At 48.1% G+C, this 19,579-nt stretch overlaps 1 protein-coding gene and 1 long non-coding RNA gene across 3 annotated transcripts in view; one reads left to right on the forward strand and one right to left on the reverse strand.

Annotated features, from left to right (window-relative positions):
* Positions 1-14,050, forward strand: part of LOC310701706 (cholesterol 7-desaturase nvd-like) — a 28,375-nt gene extending 14,325 nt beyond the window's left edge. Inside the window, exons 2-7 of the mRNA XM_083492993.1 lie at positions 257-445; positions 3,709-3,887; positions 5,743-5,868; positions 6,297-6,416; positions 10,601-10,777; positions 13,250-14,050. Coding sequence (XP_083349119.1) covers positions 257-445; positions 3,709-3,887; positions 5,743-5,868; positions 6,297-6,416; positions 10,601-10,777; positions 13,250-13,411 — 953 coding nt within the window. The 3' untranslated portion in view covers positions 13,412-14,050. The remainder of the gene's footprint in view (positions 1-256; positions 446-3,708; positions 3,888-5,742; positions 5,869-6,296; positions 6,417-10,600; positions 10,778-13,249) is intronic.
* LOC310702077 lies at positions 1,476-18,661 on the reverse strand. 2 transcript variants are annotated; one of them, XR_014523202.1, is made up of 4 exons: positions 18,330-18,661; positions 17,946-18,174; positions 5,196-5,327; positions 1,476-3,342 (listed from the first exon to the last, which is right to left on the reverse strand). It is a non-coding gene; the product is annotated as an uncharacterized lncRNA (long non-coding RNA). The 2 variants fall into 2 exon arrangements; XR_014523203.1 differs by lacking the exons at positions 1,476-3,342; positions 5,196-5,327 and adding an exon at positions 16,187-16,538 and having other exon boundaries at positions 16,879-18,174.
* Between the last annotated feature and the right edge of the window lie 918 nt (positions 18,662-19,579).

A 19,579-nucleotide genomic window follows, 5' to 3' on the forward strand; every position in this document is an offset into this window, starting at 1 on the left:
TTCGTCTTGCGAAGCAAGCCCATAGGAGATTCGTTTTGCGAAGCACCTCCAAAACGGAAAACCCTTTCGTCTAGCGAGTTTTCCGTCTTGCGAGGCGTTCGTCTTGCGGGGCACCACTGTATGGCAACCTTACATCTAGGGATTCTCTTTGGGCTTCCCCCACCCGGTTGAGAATCAAATCCTTTGTCCTAGCTGAGAGAAGAGCCAGCCTTAGCTCCCTGGGCCTCATCCCGCCTTCTTTCTTTGCCTCCGGCAGGGGAGCAGTTTGCCGTCTTCCGGAACTCGGATGGGAAAGTTTGTGTGGTGGATGCCTATTGCCCTCACCTGGGCGCCAACCTGGGTATTGGAGGCCAGGTAGTGGGCAGCTGCATTGAGTGCCCGTTCCACGGCTGGCAGTTCGACGGAGAGAGCGGCAAGTGTGTCAGGATCCCGTACGCCGAGAAAGGTGAGACGCCTTTGGCCATCTCATTGAACCCTGAACGTGTTTTGCACCTGGGGCCTGGCAAAGCAGAAATCCCTGAAGATAAGCATAGGTTCTGTTAAAACCAGGAATGGGGGGCAATTAAATGACTCCCCCCAAATCCCAAGTCCCCACCACAGCCTCAAACTAAGGCCAGGACAATGACCTTTGACACAGGCACCATATTACACAACAGCAAAGAGTCTCAGAAAAGCAGTCTATAAAATTGTGGCAATAAGCAGATAACTGTTTCCCCTGAGTATCCAACATAGAATCAAATAATCGCCCAAATTCAATGGTTTGATGGATTTCCTTGGTTCCTATGGCTAATGACTCCTCTGGAAGAGGGGAATCTTGGGGTCCCCCTGCTTCCATAATCCCTTAAGCATAAGGTCACACACTCCTTGCCCCTCCATAAGGTGGGAATGTAGCCTCACAATAGGAGGCAGGAGGCGATCAAGGGCAGCACAAACCCCAGACAGAAATCCATTGGGATGGTGGATCGAACCCTGATACTTTCAGAGGAGAATTGTGGGGAAAGCCTTGCAGCTAGGGCAATGTGTAAATACTTTTATTGTTCTTAGGAAGCAGGCAGGGGTGGAGGAAGGGGGTTGCAGTGGGTGCGGTCGGCCCCGGGTGTCACCACTGAGGGGGGTGACAAAATGCCAGGCGGCACTCACCGTGGGGCCTGCTGCGTGCCTGAGCTACCGCACGCAGGCTCTGTGCTGCCCACACGGTCCACCCACTGCCTCCCCCCCAGCTGTAGGGAGGCTGAATGGGAGGAGGCAGGCAGTGGCATCGCAAAGTGGGGGCAGGGGGGCAGTGTGCCCTGGGTTCCATGTCTGGGAGGGTAACAAAATGGCACTCTGTGGGGTGCTTGCCCTGCCACCCGGGTGCAGCAGCGGCGTGAGCAGGGCCTTGCAGAGACAGGCAGAGGCCTGGGCCAGGTAGATAATGTGCCCCCCTTTTTTTACCGTGGGGATAACTGAAGCCTTATAAATAAGTAAGTATATAAATAATTTTCACAAAGGTTATGCTGACAAATAATTTTATTTCAAGGCTTGAACCTGCATATAAAGACAAAATGGAAAATACAGATAAATATGCTGACCGAGGCCCCCTTTGGAATCGGAGGCCCGGGCCAAGTGACCCATATGGCGCCCTCCCTCTGTCTGGGCGAGCAGCCATTGTGCCGCCACCGCCACATGTGGAGGATCCTCCGTTCGCGACTGCAGCTACGAGCAGAGGATCTTGCCACCGTCTGTACGGCTCTCAGGTGGCGCCAGTGGCAAACCACTACGTACAACACATGCACAGTGTCGCATGCATGCGCTGTGCGTAGCAATGTCGCACATGGGCTTTACATAGCGGTTTGCCACTGGGGCTGCTGGAGCACCATACGGATGGCAGTGGGATCCCTCCACTGCCAGCAGCAGCCACTAGCTGGAGGCCCCCCCCCCCCGCCTTGCCATAAGCGGCTCCCACTTTGCCGCTTTACAGCGAGCTGAGGAGGGAGGGAGGGGGACGGACAGACGGGAGCCGTGGCTCCTGAGAGGACATAGCTTTGCCAGCGCCCCGGCAAGGCAGCATAGCTCCCCCCCCTTCCGCCGACGGCTCGGGGTAGTTGGGAGTTGCGAGGTGGGGGCGCAGAGGCGTGGGAAGGGGGGCGGACATTCGGTACCTGTCCACGACTCCCAAGCCTACCCCGAGCTGGGGTGGGGGAGTGACAAAAAAAAAAATCCCACACCGGGTACCCCCTGGGTTTGCTACAACTCTGGAGGCAGGCAGACTCCAGAGGCCCCACGGTGTGCCCTGCCCCTATGGGCGGCTCGTGCTGCCCTAGGCGCCCAAGCAGCTTCCTCTGCCACTGGAAGCAGGTACTGTATTTTTCACTCTATAAGACGCACCAGACCACAAGACGCACCTAGTTTTTGGAGGAGGAAAACAAGGAAAAAAATATTCTGAATCTCAGAAGCCAGAACAGCAAGAGGGATCGCTGTGCAGTGAAAGCAGCAATCCCTCTTGCTGTTCTGGCTTCTGGGATAGCTGTGCAGCCTGCATTCACTCCATAAGACGCACACACATTTCCCCTTACTTTTTAGGAGGGAAAAGTGAGTCTTATAGAGCAAAAAATACGGTACTTAAAAGGTGTCAGGAACGAGGATGATGAACAGGGGTGGGCGGTGGGCTCATGTGTCTACACACCAAACACTTCTTTTATTTTATTTTCTTGAATTTGCATTTTATTTATTTGTTAACATTCTTATATTACATCGGTAAGCGTCATATTACATTACAGGACTTAGTATAATATAATTTCCAACATGTATACATGAATTATATACAAATTTTATATACCTAGAAGGAAAATGAAACAAACAAAAAAGAACAAAGAGGGGAAACACACAGACCCCAATCATATACATACCAACACACTAGACTCCCTGTCTTTCCCGTTGTATATTCCTTTTTTTCAAATCCATGTACTCTTATTATTGTATATTTCTTTACATATTTCTAATACATATATTTCTAATACATATATTTCTAATACATATTTCTAATACATATTATGTATATTTCTAATACATTCCTATATCAATACGTGCTCTTAGTCTTATTTCTCAACTCAGTCTCACTCCAACGTCAATCAAATGCTAGCACAGACAGCAAACCTTTACTGTATTTTTGAATGTATGTTTTATATCTATCCCACTTTCCCATATTTTTTTGTTTTGAATTGCCTCTCAGGGTATTTGTTAACTGCGCCATTTCAGCAAATTCTTGTAGCTTGTCACGCCAGTCTGTTCTTGTTGGGGCTTCTTGTTCCTTCCAAACACACAAAACACTCCTACGGACATATCTGTGATGTCTCGATGATGCTGTTGATGAATGTGTTATGGGAAATGGGGAGAGGTCTTAAAAGTTCACGCAACCCTATGCGCGGAGTTCCTACTCTTGGTGTGATTTGAACCTTCCTGCAACAATTAAAGATCAGGTTTACTGGCCGCCATTTTGCTCCTTTAACTTGGCTGGTGACTCCTTCTTTTGCTGACCAAAGGGACCCACGGGGAGTGGCTCCCCAGTATATCTGCACCCCAGGATTTTTCCATATCAGTTCGCAAGCACACTGGAAGCGCTGAACACGGATGTATAGCTCGGTTCATCTGAGCTCTCTGGCCTTCATCTGAATCAGGAGACACGGGTCCCACCGGGCTGCCTCTGACGCCTGCTTCCTCTCCCCGCAGTGCCCGAATTCGCCAAGATCAAGGTGTGGCCGTCGTGCGAGGTGAGCGACATGATCCTGGTCTGGTACCACTGCGACGGCATCGACCCGACGTGGCGAGTCCCTGACCGCGAGGAGTTCCTGCCGCGCCCGTGCCCCTTCCGCGGCCTCACCGAACACTTTGTCAACGTGCACATTGAGGTGCTTGGGGGCACAGCCAGGCAGGGCGCTGTGACGAGTCGGGGGTCCTGAGGGAGGGGGGTGGGCAGGCGTCATGGTATGATCTGATGGTGGCACTTGGTAAGGCTCGGTGGCAGGATTTGTGCGGGGTTGGAGAGTGTGTGGAGAGGAAGCCCACGCAGAGCAGAATAATAATGATAATGATGATAATAATAATAATAGTACTAGTAATAATAATAATAATAATAATAATAATAATAATAATATATTTAAACCCTCCCCAAGGGACGCGGGTGGCGCTGTGGGTAGGACTTGCCGATCAGAAGCTCGGTGGTTCGAAACCCCGCGACGGGGTGAGCTCCCGTTGCTCGGTCCCTGCTCCTGCCAACCTAGCAGTTTGAAAGCACAAAAGTGCAAGTAGATAAATAGGTACCGCTCCAGCGGGAAGGTAAACAGCGTTTCCGTGCGCTGCTCTGGTTCGCCAGAAGTGGCTTAGTCATGCTGGCCACATGACCCGGACGCTGTACGCCGGCTCCCTTGGCCAATAAAGCGAGATGAGTGGCGCAACCCCAGAGTTGGCCACAAATGGACCTAATGGTCAGGGGTCCCTTTACTCTTTACCTTAAACCCTCCCCAGCCACTCTGGGCAGCTCCCAACAAAATATTAAAAACATGATAAAACTTGGTGAGAGGCAGCAGGGAGCAAAGGCTTATGGGAGGTGAATTTTCACCTGGGGAAGGAAGAGGGACGACACCAGGGAGCTGGCAGCATCACAGCTGATATTGACAACCTCCAATTGGAGACAAACGTTTCCTATTTGCTGATATTATTGAGGTCTCGTGCAAGTCTTGAGAGGTGATGAGATGGAGGGGGGCCCTTTCTTAGATGATGATGATAATTTATTATTTATATCCCATCCCTCTGGCTGGCTCCCAACAGAATATTTAAAATGTGATAAAACATCAAACGTTAAAAACTTCCCTAGAGGGCTGCCTAAGGTCTACTAAAAGTCAGATAGTTGTTTATTTCCTTGACATCTGGTGGGAGGGCGTTCCACAGGGTGGGCACCACCACCAAGAAGGCCCTCTGCCTGGTTCCCTGTAACTTGGCTTCTCGCAGCAAGGGAACCGCCGGAAGGCCCTCAGCACTGGACCTCAGTGTCTGGGCTGAACAATGGAGGCGGAGACGCTCCTTCAGGTATACTGGGCCGAGGCAGTTAATGTTAAAAACATATGAAGGCAACTGTCTACTTTTGGAAAGGCACGCTCAAAATTGTCTTCTACAATTATGTTATAAAGTCCAGCAGGACTGAATTTTGGTTTTTTTACCTTTATTGTTGCACTGAACTGGCAATGGGAGATTTCCTTGAAGCTTGAAATTATTTTATTCTGGACCGTTGGATTTGATTCCTTAATGGGTTGTCAACAGCCTGGAGATTTTTCCCTTTAAAATATAAAGTGCTATAGAAATGAAATTGTTATTATTGTAATTATTTATAATAATATCATTGGTGGAAAATAGCAAATAATAATAATAATAATAATAATAAATTTCATTGGTAAAAAAAAGGGGTGGGGGGACTGTTTAAGACCAAGCCAGCCCCTTGGAAGGGTCTCTGGAGGTTGTGGACTCTCCTTCCTTGTTTTGAAGCAGAGGTTGGATGCTCATCTTGGATGCCATCCAGTTTTTGAACAGGGAAGGGCGGGGTATAAATAAATATTTATTATTATTATTATTATTATTATTATTATTATTATTATTATTATTTTATTATATGTTTGAGTGGGGGTTGGGATGGATGACCTTTGGGGGGCCCCTTCCAACTAGCAGAGGCTCTGCAAAGTTCCAGGCAGCTCTGTCCTGTCTCCATGCCAGGAGATCCCAGAGAACGGAGCGGATACGGCCCACCTCTCCTTCCTCCACCGCCACGCTTTCCTGAGTGGAGCCGACCTGCGCTACATGGTCTCCCCTTTCTGGACTTTCTTCCGGCACCACTGGCAGGTAAAGGAGGCTCCCCCGGGGGGACCCAGCGTTTGAAGCACAAATATCATTCCTACATTGCCGGGGGTTGGACCAGATGACCTTTGGGGGGACCATTCCCGCTTGACAACTCTCTGATTCTATGAAAGGAGGGTTGGGGTTACCTTGGCCAAGTTGAACGCCAAAGTCAATAATTTCTAGCTCGGTTGCTAGTGGAAGAAAATGAGACTCCAAAACTCTGGGTGGTGGGTTCAAGCTCCATGCTGGGCCAATGTTTCCTGCTTTGAGTGGGGTTGGGCTGGATGACCCTTGCAGGTCCCACCCAGTAGCTCAGTCGGAAGAGCATGAGACTCTGTATCTCAGGGTCAAGATTCCTGTCTCGCAGGGGGTTGGGCCAGATCACTCTCCCAACTCGGCAATTCTATGACTCTACCATTTTTCTTCCGCAGGCAGATTGGCACCCTGATGCGGAGCCCAACGCGCACTGTTCCCGCTTGCAGCTGAAGCACAACGTAACTCTCTTCGGAAAGCACTTCAGCTTCATGGACCTGAGTGTTTCCGCCTGGCAGGTACAGTCTGTGGCGAGGAGAGGCTGTAAGAGGCTGGTTTGTACGCTGTGTTCTTTCTCGACTTTTTCTATGGTCATCTGGTTCAGCCCCACCCCCCACATGGCAGGAATCTTTGGCCCAAGGTGGGATTTGAACCCATGACCCAGAAATTAAGTATCCTAGAATCATAGGACTGTAAAGCTGGAGGAGATCCCAACCCCCTGAATCTCCACTATTACATCCCAGAGCAGAGATGAAGACCCAGAACAAAATCGGGTCATAGCTTTTAAACACATTGCCTGACCTCTTAGCCAAAGACCACCTGAAAGCATCATAGAAGCATCACAGAAAGAGGCGGAGAAATGTGAGAGTATGGCTTGTCTCTTGTCATGGATTTGTGGAGTGGTCTTCTATTCCAACCCCCAGCAAGGCAGCTGTCCCATACAGGGATCGAAACTGCAACCGTGGCGTTCTCAGCATCATGTTGCGTGCTGAGACCCCGCAACCACCCCATCGTTGATGAATAAGACACAAGGACACAGATATTAGGTCAATGTTATTGGGCAAATTTAGGCCACAACTATTGGCTTAGGCATTGGAATTGACCTGACTATATCACAGCATCTTAAAAAGCAGAGACATCACCTTGTCAACAAAGGTCCGTATAGTTAAAGCTATGGTTTTCCCAGTAGTGATGTATGGAAGTGAGAGCTGGACCATAAAGAAGGCTGATCGCCAAAGAATTGATGCTTTTGAATTCTGGTGCTGGAGGAGACTCTTGAGAGTCCCATGGACTGCAAGAAGATCAAACCTATCCATTCTTAAGGAAACCAGCCCTGAGTGCTCACTGGAAGGACAGATCCTGAAGCTGAGGCTCCAATACTTTGGCCACCTCATGAAAAGAGAAGACTCCCTGGAAAAGACCCTGATATTGGGAAAGATGAAGGGCACGAGGAGAAGGGGACGACGGAGGACGAGATGGTTGGACAGTGTTCTCGAAGCTACCAGCATGAGTCTGACCAAACTGCGGGAGACAGGAGTGCCTGGCGTGCTCTGGTCCAGGGGGTCAAGAAGAGTCGGACACGACTAAATGACTAAACAATAACAACATATCTGACTCCTGTCCGTCACGCAGGGAGTTCAGCAAGGGTCAACCACTGGTAGGGGGAAACCCGTCAATGCAAACCCTGGGTTCCCGACGGGGTTGTGCCATGGCCCTAGCCCAGTCCCGGACTTTGGACAAGATCCACACCCCCAGATTCTTTTAACGGAATACCCTTAAGCTTGGAGGGGCAGGTGATGGCCACACCTCACCTCCCCCGTCATAAGATCAACCAATGCCTAACCACCTTACAAAGTTATTTGTAATTGCTACGAGGTAGGAGAAAACCAAATGGCCCATTTGCCAAGTGGAAAAATTCCTACCAGGCCCCTCAACGGCGACCAACCAAGGTCCATAGCATAGTCAAATTCGAAACCTGAAAATAGGGAGGAGGGCAGGAGATCAAGGAAGCGAGCCAAGAGGAAGCTCTCTTGCTCGTATCTCAGTTTAAATGGGGCCCGGCCAGCGGATTGGCTGGCAGGAGAATGACATGGCTGGGAACCTCCAGGGGATGTAGGACTTTGCCCCCCCCCATTGAGGGGAGTGGGTGGCCATGTGGTTCACCACAACTCCTCCCCATTGGGAAGTGGAGCGGATCTCTCACTAATGGAGCTGTCAATATGTCTTTTGGTTTGTAAATTTGGCAAGAGGGACCCAGGAGTCTTCCTCCTTCCCTCTTCCCCTTTCTCTCTCTTTCTCTCTTTAAATTTTTATTTATACCTTTCAGATTTCTGCATTTCACTGATTTTACAATTATTTTGACATTTCAAAAGTTGACTTCCTTCCCTCACTTTCTGCAGTTCCTTAAATTTATTTTTAATATCTTCTGCGTGTCCAAATTCACTTAATTTGTTCATTTATTCACCTTCTTTAAATATATGCTCTCATGAAACTGCAGGTTATTACAACAACCTGCCAATGTTTATATCTGTTTACAACGTATCTGTAAAAATTCAGCAAGGTTTTGCCTTTTTCTGAATAAGTTTTTGTATCCATTCTTCTGCTGGGACTTTTTCTTTCCATTTCTGGTCGAGTAACATTCTTGCCGCTGTAGTAGCATACATGAATAAGTTTCTATACAGTTCAGATAGTTCTGTCCCATATTCCCAAGAGATTTTTATTTTTAGGAACGTTACTTTAATCATCCTTTTCATTTCATTATATATCATTTCCCAGTAAGCTTTAGCCTTACTACAAGACCACCACATATGCTAAAAAAAAACCTTCTTTCTCTTTACATTTCCAACACTGATTTGATTTGATTTGATTTATACATTATACTCTCTCTCTCTCTCTCTCTCTCTCTCTCTCTCTCTCTCTCTCGTTCAGTGACCTGGCCAGGCTGGTTGAAGGCACTATGCCTTGCCCTCCCCAAGGCAGATTCTCTTTCTGGCTTGGCTTGCTATGTAGGTCAGAGGACCAGGATGCCTCTGAACAGCAGCAGCTGAGCAACAGACTCCTAGAGCTGTTGAGTTGGAAGGGACCCTGAGGGTCATCCAGTCCAACCCCCGTCAAGGCAGCTGTCCCAGATGGGGTTCGAACCTGCAACCTTGGTGTTCTCTTTTTCTTTTCTTCAAATAATTTTTATTGTTTTCTTTACATAATCTTTCTTTCCATACAATCCATACATTCATCAAAATAGAAACCCTTTTGCTCTGCCGGACTATGACTTCCCTCCAGTTGGTATCCCTTATCACATTTTTTTGAAGGGGCAGAGGAACCAGAGACCAAATTGCAAACATGCGCTGGTTTATGGAGAAAGCTAGAGAGTTCCAGAAAGACATCTACTTCTGCTTCATTGACTATGCAAAAGCAAACTATGGCAAGTTCTTAAAGAAATGGGAGTGCCTGATCACCTCACCTCACCTGTCTCCTGAGAAATCTCTATGTGGGACAAGAAGCTACGATATGGAACAACTGATTGGTTCAAAATTGGGAAAGGAGTACGACAAGGCTGTATATTATCTCCCTGCTTATTTAACTTATATGCAGATTTCATCATGGGAAAGGCTGGGCTGGATGAATCCCAAGCCGGAATTAAGATTGCCGGAAGAAATATCAACAACCTCAGATATGCAGATGACACAACCTTGATGGCAGAAAGTGAGGAGGAATTAAAGAACCTTTTAATGAGGGTGAAAGAGGAGAGCGCAAAATATGGTCTGAAGCTCAACATCAAAAAAACGAAGATCATGGCCACTGGTCCCATCACCTCCTGGCAAGTAGAAGGGGAAGAAATGGAGGCAGTGAGAGATTTTACTTTCTTGGGCTCCATGATCACTGCAGATGGTGACAGCAGTCACGAAATTAAAAATCAGCCCTGAGCTCTCACTGGAAGGACAGATCGTAAAGCTGAGGCTCCAATACTTTGGCCACCTCATGAGAAAAGAAGACTCCCTGGAAAACACCATAATGCTGGGAAAGATGGAGGGCACAAGGAGAAGGGGATGACAGAAGATGAGATGGTTGGACAGTGTTCTCGAAGCTACCAGCATGAGTTTGACTAAACTGCTGGAGGCTGTGGAAGACAGGAGTGCCTGGCGTGCTCTGGTCCATGGGGTCACGAAGAGTCGGACACGACTAAACGACTAAACAACAATCACATTTTTTTCGAGTATTAAATTCTCACATCTTATCTATTTTACATTGTAGGAGTTACTTCAGTCCTGCTAGTGATTTTAAGTTTTTACAACCGTCTTTTAAATACTCAGTAAATTTACTCCAATTGTCCTGGAATCTCTGGTCGTCCTGGTTCCGGATCCTTCCTGTCAATTTGGCCAATTCCACGTAGTCTGTCATTTTCGACTGCCACTCCCCAATGGTAGGAACTTCTTGTGATTTCCCGTTTTGAGCCACCAAAGTCCTTGCAGTGGCTGTGGCATACATGAATAGCCTTTGGTCCTTTCTCCTTTCTCATCAGACCAAGCAAAAAAAACCACCTCTGGTCTTTTGGAGAAGGTATATTTTAATATTTTCTTTAGTTCATTGTAGATTGGCTCCCAGAATCTCTTCACTTTATCACAAGTCCACCACATATGATAAGCTTGATAGTCCGTGAGGTTGCCTCCAAGCTGGTTGACAGTCTCTCTCTCGCCCCCTGCAGGTGGGGCCCAGTTTGGTCTTCCTCGTCCTTCGGTTTCCCCTCCTGGGCCAAGGAATCATCGTCCAAAGCGTCACCCCCGTGCAGCCCCTCATGCAGCAGGTGATCCACCGAATATACTTCCAGAAGAACGTTCCCACCTTCATCGCCAAGATGATCCTCCGGGCAGAGTGCAGCCAGGTAGGGAGTGCCAGCAGGGGGCACCCAAGCCGTGGGGGGGGGGGGAGAACGAGACCTTCCCGTGGGCTGGAAAGCCAGCCAGACCTGCACCCCTGACAAAGGGGTCAGGCAACATCAGAAACACAGGGAAGAGAATCGCCAAATGGCATCTTCAACCTGGGTGATGGTCGGCCCTGAAGAATGTTGAGGCACTGTTTGTTTTTGCAGTGAAATTTATACTAACAATAATCTCATATATATGAGATTGCCAAATGCCACCTTAAGCATAGGCAACAGTGGCCAACATGGAACGTCTAGGTGCCTTTTAAAATAATTGATTGTTATTAGTATTACAGTCAAACCTCGGTTGTTGAATGTACAGTGGTACCTCAGGTTACAGACACTTCAGGTTACAGACTCCGCCAACCCAGAAATAGTACCTCGGGTTAAGAACTTTGCTTCAGGATGAGAACAGAAATTGCGCGGCAGCAGCAGGAGGCCCCATTAGCTAAAGTGGTACCTCAGGTGGTACCTAAAGTGGTACCTCAGGTTAAGAACAGTTTCAGGTTAAGAACAGACCTCCAGAACGAATTAAGTTCTTATCCCGAGGTACCACTGTACAGTCAAACCTTGGTTGTCGAATGTAATCCATTCCGGAAGACTGTTCGACTTCTGAACGACAACCGAGGATCAAAAGGCGGTTGGCAAAGTCAGTGGAGAAAAAAAAGGGGGAAAAACCCCGGAGTTCGAAAATCGTTCGAAAACCAGAGCAATTACTTCTGGGCATTCGGGAGCTGAAACTTTCCAAAAGGGAGGCGTTTGGGAGCCGAGGTTTGACTGTATTATTAATAATAATTTCCACTGTTAGAAACTCATATACATAAGCGAGTCGCCAAATGGCACCTTAAACCTGGGTGACGGCTTACACTGTGGAATGTTTAGGCACATTTTTTTGCTATTATTATTATTGTTGTTGTTATTATTGTTTAGTCGTGTCCGACTCTTCATAACCGCATGGACCAGAGCACACCTGGCACTCCTGTCTTCCACTGTCTCCCGCAGTTTGGTCAAACTCATTATTATTATTATTATTATTATTATTATTATTATTATTATTATTAATCTGGGGGGCAGCCAGATGGAGATGTTAATCACTATCCTGGCACCCTGAGATTTCGGCGTGGTTGCAAGTGGACCTGCGCCTGTTGCAAAACGCAGCTGGTGGATTTTGAACCCTGGGTGCAGGGCAAAGTCTATCAAAGGCAGGGCAAAGTCTATCAAAAGAACTCCTGCACTCCATCCCCGTTCTCTGCCAGCTGCATCTCAGTGCAGGTTTTGTGCTTCTCTCCGCACTCTGTCTCAGTTCAGAGAACTGCATGCAGATTCTTATATCAGGGAAACCTCCAACTGTAGAATAAGAAGTGACGCTGAGGATCATTAACCACTTGCCATGCAGGAAGATGCCGCTGTCCCTTACAGCGATTGAATCTGCAACCTTGGCATTATAGACGCCATGCTCTCGCCAACTGAGCTATCCATAATAATAATAATAATAATAATAATAATAATAATAATAATAATATCTTTATTGTCATTGCCTCCTCTCGAGGACAACGAAATTACTTGGCTGCTCCATCCACCCAGGTAGGGCACTCCACACAAAATCAAAACAACTATAAAAACACTAATTAAAACAATACAGTATAATACAGCGAGGAAGATTAGATGACTTTCAAAGTCCAGGCTTCCCATTCAGGGCCGAGATCGCTCTGGGGAAGAAGCTGTTCTTAAGACGGCTTGTTCTTGTCTTCATCGTCCTGTATCTCCGTCCCGACGGCAGGAGCTCGAGGAGACAGTGACCAGGATGCGATGGATCTTTTACTATGTCCAGTGCCTTCCTATGGCACCTTGTGGCATAAATCTGCTCTAAGGTGGAGAGTGGGCAGCCAACAATGCTCTCTGCTGCCTTAACAACTCTGCACAACCCCAACCCCGCACAAATTATCATTATAAAATAATGATAATAATAATTTACTACTTATACCCCACCCATCTGGCCAGGCCTCCCCAGCCACTGGGCGGCTTCTAACAGGATATTAAAAGCACGATAAAATATCAAACATAAAAAACTTCCCTGAACAGGGCTGACTTCAGATGTCTTCTAAAACTCAGATAGTTGTTTCTTTCCTTGACATCTGAAGGGAGGGTGTTCCACAGGGAAGGTGCCACCACCGAGAAGGCCCTCTTCCTGGTTCCCTGTAACCTCACTTCTCGCAGTGAGGGAACCACCAGAAGGCCCTCAACGCTGGACCTCAGTGTCTGGGCTGAATGGTGAGGGTATTCCTGTTGTCCTGTACCTGTTGCAGGGGTTTGCACCCTCAAGGTCCCTTCCAACTCTACAATCCTATGACTGATCTGCAGACGCCTGTCACTCTACTGCCGTGATCGTTGGAATGGAGTGACTTTTCTTTCTTTGTTGGTCTCCTTTTTCAGTTTGAGCGGGACGTCATGATATGGAACCACAAACAGTACCTCTCCAAACCGCTTCTGGTGAAGGAAGATGGGGCGATCCAGAGGCACCGTCGTTGGTTCTCCCAGTTCTACGGCGAAAAGAGCCCGAAGATTACCAGCCAAAAGGAGAGCCTGGACTGGTGACCGACAGAAGCCCCCTTTCCCCCTCTGGGTCTTTTTTCCTCCTGTCAAGGGGATCCAAGAAGTCACCACCCGCGAATCGCACTTGGGTGACCCTGTTCAGGGAAATCTTTAGTGTGTGATGTTGTGCTTTTAAAATTTATTATGGCAGCTGCCCAGAGTGGCTGGGGCAGCCCAGTCAGATGGGCGGCATATAAATAATAAATTATTATTATTATTATTACTATGCCTGGGGACTGTCGCTCTTTGGCCAAGCAAGCCTTGAAGAAATTCAGATCCTGATCTGGTCCACACGTGAAGCTCTTTTGCTGGCCGCCCCGAAGAAATGTGGATCCTGATTTTCTCCGAAAAGATGGACTGCAACCAGTTGTTGCCCCTGAAAAATGTGGCTCTTTTGGCCCACAAGACTTTGGGTGGTATGGAATATTGCAGATACTGATATTGCGCAGTTTGAACAGACTGGATGCATAAAAACTGAGTCCTTTGGGAATGAAGCATTGTCCCGACCCAAACTTTGACTTACAGAACTTTCTTTAAAAACGTAACAAGAGCATCAAAGAGATATTCAAAATATCCGTATAATATCTTGTGCTGTCCAGCATGGGCTCCGCATCTTACAAATAAAATAAACTTATAATCAGAGCGAGCAAACATAGCTCTTTCTCTCACACAGGCTTCATTGCCAGCATTCTGGCATTTCAGCCCCCAAGGCTGTGCTCCTGACAAGCCATTTACATTGTATCAAATAATTGTAGAGTTGGAAGGGACCCTAAGGGTCATCTAGTCCAACCCCCTGCAATGCAGGAATCTCAACTTAAAGCATCCATGACGGATGGCCATCCAACCTCTGCTTTAAAAAACCCCCAATGAAGGGAAGTCGTTACTCCATGGAGTTTGAGAACAGAGAAAGAGCCATCACCCTTCCAAGTTAGCAGATTTGCAATACGATAACCTCACATGTGATCTAAGGTTATACACTCACCTCTTACCTTCTTGAGAACAACAACCAGTTCATTTGTCAACTGGTTAAAACTCAGAGATGACACTTCTTCTTTTAATATAGCCCCAACACATAGGCATTCGCATTTCAGTGTGAGTTAAACCAATTATACCTAACGTGAAAACCGCTTTGCTTGGTGGAATGGGCCCCTTCATTCAAAGCAGCAAGGGGAGAGTTGCACCCTCTGGCAGGGAGTGCAAATGCGCCTCTTCTGGGATGCCAGGTGTTTGCACCCCGTGGTGGCTTTGGAAGGAGAGGACTCTTGCCCACGATAACCAAACATCTCCGCTTGCTGGCACAAGGCCGGTTGCCTGCTGCGAAATGCGCCCAGCGAGATTCGAACGCTGCTCCTCTGGCGGCTGCCCGCATCTTCCATGCAGCTACTGCGAGATGGCCCTGCAGCCCATTTGGAGAAGGAAGCTTATTGTGCAGGTTCGTGATTTGTAGCTGGGCCCCTGGGCTGCAAGGGTCACAGCTGCCATGCACCCAAGGGGCACGTCACAGCACTTCCACAAGCTTCCTGACTCTCCCCCCCCCTCCCTGAAATGGAGACTTTAATTTCCCGGCAAAGGTAGAGCACGAAACTCTGAATCTCAGGGTTGTGGGTTCGAGTCCCAAGTTGAGCGAAATATTTCTGCATTGGAGGGGGTTGGACTTGATGACCCTCGGGTCCCTTCCAACTTGATGAGTCTAGGATTTGCAGCCTCCTGATATTTCCAGTTGAGGAATTGAATGGTGTACTGGTCCAAAGCTGTGGTGCATGGATGTAGATCCCTAGCAGCGAGCGGGAGGTGCGAGATGTCAGGGAATGGCTGGACAAAGAGAAGAAGAAGAAGAAGAAGAAGAAGAAGAAGAAGAAGAGGAGGAGGAGGAGGAGGAGGAGGAGGAGGAGGAGGAGGAGGAGGAGGGAGGAGGAGGAGGAGGAGGTTTGGACTTGATATCCCACCTTTCACTCCCCTTAAGGAGTCTGAAAGTGGCTAACAATCTCCTTTCCCTTCCTCCCCCACAACAAACACTCTGTGAGGTGAGTGGGGCTGAGAGACTTCACAGAAGTGTGACAAGCCGAAGGTCACCCAGCAGCTGCATGTGGAGGAGCGGAGACACGAACCCGGTTCCCCAGATTACAAGTCTACCACACTTAGCCACTACACCACACTGGCTCCCAGGAGTGGTGGGAGCCCCCAGCCAGGGAACCCCCAAGGGAAACCCCAGAAGAGCCTGGGGATTGGTGATGGAACACCAAGGAGAGGTCAGAGGGAGAAGTGTGGGAAGGGTGTGTCGGATGTTGAAGGGGCAACAGGCTTTAGTGAGCAGGGAAAGCCAGGGACAGAGAGCAGTTCAGACTCTGAGGCTGAAGCAAAGGAGGGGGATCAAGAGACTGCAGAAAAGTCCTAGGGATCTCCCTCTCCGGCTGAGAAAAGCTCCCTTTCCTGTTCCAGAACATGCAGAAGTGATTATTGTTTATATTGATTGGACATATCGGAAGCATTTTAATTTCTATAATTTATCTTTCCCATTGTCTCTTTGAAGCTCTTTTCTGTTTCTTCTTAGTTTTTTCTTTTCCCCCTCTTTCTTTACTTTTCCTTTTCCTCTATGTTTTCATTTCATTTCATTTATTTCATTGAACTGCCCTGAGACCTCTGGGTTTAGGGCGGTATATTAATTCAACAAATAAATAATAGATGAAAACTTAGATTAAAGTTGGCTAAAAAAAGAGATTTGGTATTAAGTTTTGTATTTCTCTTTATAAACTCTAATAATAATAATAATAATAATAAAATTGGTTTAAAAAAATAAAAAATGTGCAGGATAATGAGGGCAGAACAGAGACCAGAACTATAGAAACATAGACAGCTACCCGTCTCCTCTTCTGATTCTCCTCTATGACAGGAATTAATTTCATCACTAACCTTGATTCCAACAGTCAAATTTCTCAGCAGCTTATTCCCCACATCTTTTCCAAAGAGGGCTTTAACTTAGCCCCTATTAGCCGAAATGAAAAGGGGATCTAACCTGCCAAGGCAGATATGGAAGTGGGCTTCCGGGTCATGTGGTCAGCACGACTAAGCCACTTCTGGCGAACCAGAGCAGCGCATGGAAACGCCGTTTACCTTCCCGCCGGAGTGGTACCTATTTACAGTGGTGCCTCGCAAGACGAAAAGAATCCGTTCTGTGATTCTCTTCGTCTAGCGGTTTTTTTGTCTTGCGAAGCAAGCACATTGACGGATTAGCGGATTAGCGCTATTAGCGCTATTAGCGGCTTTTAGCGGCTTATCAGCTTATTGGATCAGCTGATAAGCGGCTTAGAAAAAGGGGGTGGGGAGGAAAAAAACCCCGCAGGAATTCGCAAGACATTTTCGTCTTACGAAGCAAGCCCATAGGAGATTCGTTTTGCGAAGCACCTCCAAAACGGAAAACTATTTCGTCTAGCGAGTTTTCCGTCTTGCGAGGCATTCGTCTTGCGGGGCACCACTGTATCTACTTGCACTTTGACGTGCTTTCAAACTCCTAGGTTGGCAGGAACTGGGACAGAGCAACGGGAGCTCACCCCGTTGTAGCCTTATGAGGCTTTGCCCTCGGGTGGGAAAAATATTGCGCCTGGGAAAGGGAAGTGGGAGTCAACAGACACTCACGGAATAGTTTCGGAGAAAAAGGTTTTATTTCTACCATCCATGAACTGGTAGAAGGAGCAAGTGTGATAAGTCACAGAAAGCATGCACGAGTTCACAATCATGTGCACAAGCATATATACCCCTTTCCAGTTCCCTCCCCCTTTCTCCTCCCTCAGGAGTCCTGCCCCATGTTGAGCTTCCTGAGCATGTACAGAAAGCTGTCTTGGGACTATTGTCGACTCTTGGCACCCTTCCCAGGAACGGGGAATGAGAACGGTTCAACATGTCCAAAGGTGTTGCAACTGAATGAGATAATGTTCGTTTCTCAGGCCTGAGTATTCTTGGCAATGACAAAGTCTATTCACTAGCCTTTAAAAGTAACATTTTGCCTTTTGCCACAGCATCTTGTGATAGAGCAGAGGAGAGCAGAGAAAAGCTGTTTTGGATTTTTAGAAGACAAAAGGAGTTTTGGACAGTTTTGAGGCCTGGGGTGATTTCACCGGCCGGGTTTGGGTATCCCGTCCCTTCACCGTCACGGGGATTTGAACTGCCAACCTTCCGATCAGCAAGCCCTAGGCTCTGTGATTTAGACCACAGCGCCACCCAAGTCCCTTAGGGACTGGTAACTTGATGCTTTTTTAAAAAGAAAAGAAAGAAGAGGAAAGCTAAGAGTCCCAGGAAGTTCTGCTTCCCTCCTGGTTGAAACCAGCCCCTTTCCTTTTTGCCAAGAGAAAGCCCGAGTGTGCTGTTCTATTTATTCATATATTTAGTTATTTCACAACATGTATACATCATTTGATTAAAAAACAAAACAAAACTCCAAGCGGTTTGCAAAGAGAATTTTTTTAAAAAATAATAATATTCATGCATCTGATGGAATGGCAATGCGCCCACTTAGTTTCACAAAAGTGACCAGTTTACTCACCTGGGTGACTGAGATCCCTGATCCGTGGCTTCTCCCATGCTTCAAAGGCTTCCCAGATCATTTCAGTGGTGGAAGCGGACTGTTTTGTGCCTGTCTCTTTGCACAGGTGGCTCCGATCCCCCTCGAGTGGGATGAATGGGTGTGGCGTTTGCCCGTCCTTTTGAAAATGTCTGTACAGGGGCAGAGAAGGATTAATAGGGAGACCAATAGCAAAGCCCAGAGGCGGAGCCTACCCAGTGGCGTAGCGTGGGTTGTCAGCACCCGGGGCAAGGCAAGTAATTTGTGCCCCCTAACCCATGGATTTGCGCTCCCTAACCCTAACCCCCAGATGTTGCGCCCGGTGCGGCCGGCCCCCCCTGCACCCCCCACGCTACGCCACTGAGCCTACCTCTTTTTAAAAGGCTTAGCCAAAGGTTTAGACAGTTGGGGAAGACAGTTGGAAACAGAGAGACCGTTAGTTCGGTTGGTTTCTTGTGGGTGGGGGGCATAGGAACCAGAGTGGGTTAGAGTCAGAGAGAGGGAATTGGATTACAGTGGTACCTCGGGTTACATACGCTTCAGGTTACATACGCTTCAGGTTACAGACTCCTCTAACCCAGAAATATTACCTCGGGTTAAGAACTTTGCTTCAGGATGAGAACAGAAATTGTGCGGCGGCAGCGGGAGGCTCCATTAGCTAAAGTGGTGCTTCAGGTTAAGAACAGTTTCAGGTTAAGTACAGAACAGTGGCGTAGCGTGGGTTCTCAGCACCCGGGGCAAGGCAAGTAATTTGCACCCCCTAACCCGTGGATTTTAGCATTTGAGTCTCTTCCGTGCCCCACCCAGATGTTGCGCCAGGTGCGGCAGGCCCCCCCTGCACCCCCCACGCTACGCCACTGCTCCCACCACAAGTCTTCAGAACAGCCATCCGAAGGCTGGCGTGGGGAGAAGGTCTCTCCGCCCCACCGCCAGGCTTCGGAGCAGCCTTCTGAAGGCTGGCGGTGGGGCGGAGAGCACTCCTCGGCGGCAGGAGGAGATCTCTCTGCCCCACCGCCAGGCTTTGGAGGAGGTCCGAGGACAGTGGGGAAGACGCGCTGCGCTTCCCCGCTGTCCCGGAGATTTCCCTATGGACTTTTGTCTAGCGAAGGGCCGGCCAAACGCGCCCCCCCAATGTTGCGCCCGGTGCAGCAGGCACCCCTGGCACCCCCCACGCTACGCCACTGGTACAGAACGAATTAAGTTCTTAACCCGAGGTACCTCTGTATTGTGTTTCAAAGTATTTAAAACTTGTTTACGTTCACAATAAACTGGAATCTTTGTTAATACGTTACAACCTGACTGAGTCTGAATATATTACTGGGAAAATCTGGTTGGTGGCAGTGGAAGAGAATAGACGTGGCGGCACAGGGGCAAGAGTCCGTGGAACGACCGGGGACTGTGTGTGAGCGCCACAGCGGGGCTCCAGAATTTGCCAAGCTTTCTTTTTCTAATTAAAATAGCATTTTCTTAACTGTTTCGTATCCGTCTGCAAGAAACGGCAAGAATTTCAGGACGTCCTTCACTGTGTGTGTGTGTGTGTGTGTGTGTGTGTGTGTGTGTGTGTGTTTATTTACGTCTCTGCTCTTACACGCGCCCGGTGACTTGCTCAGACGTAC

The sequence above is a fragment of the Podarcis liolepis genome (genome assembly GCF_965112155.1).
Source record: "Podarcis liolepis genome assembly, chromosome: 2".
Taxonomy (NCBI): domain Eukaryota; kingdom Metazoa; phylum Chordata; class Lepidosauria; order Squamata; family Lacertidae; genus Podarcis; species Podarcis liolepis.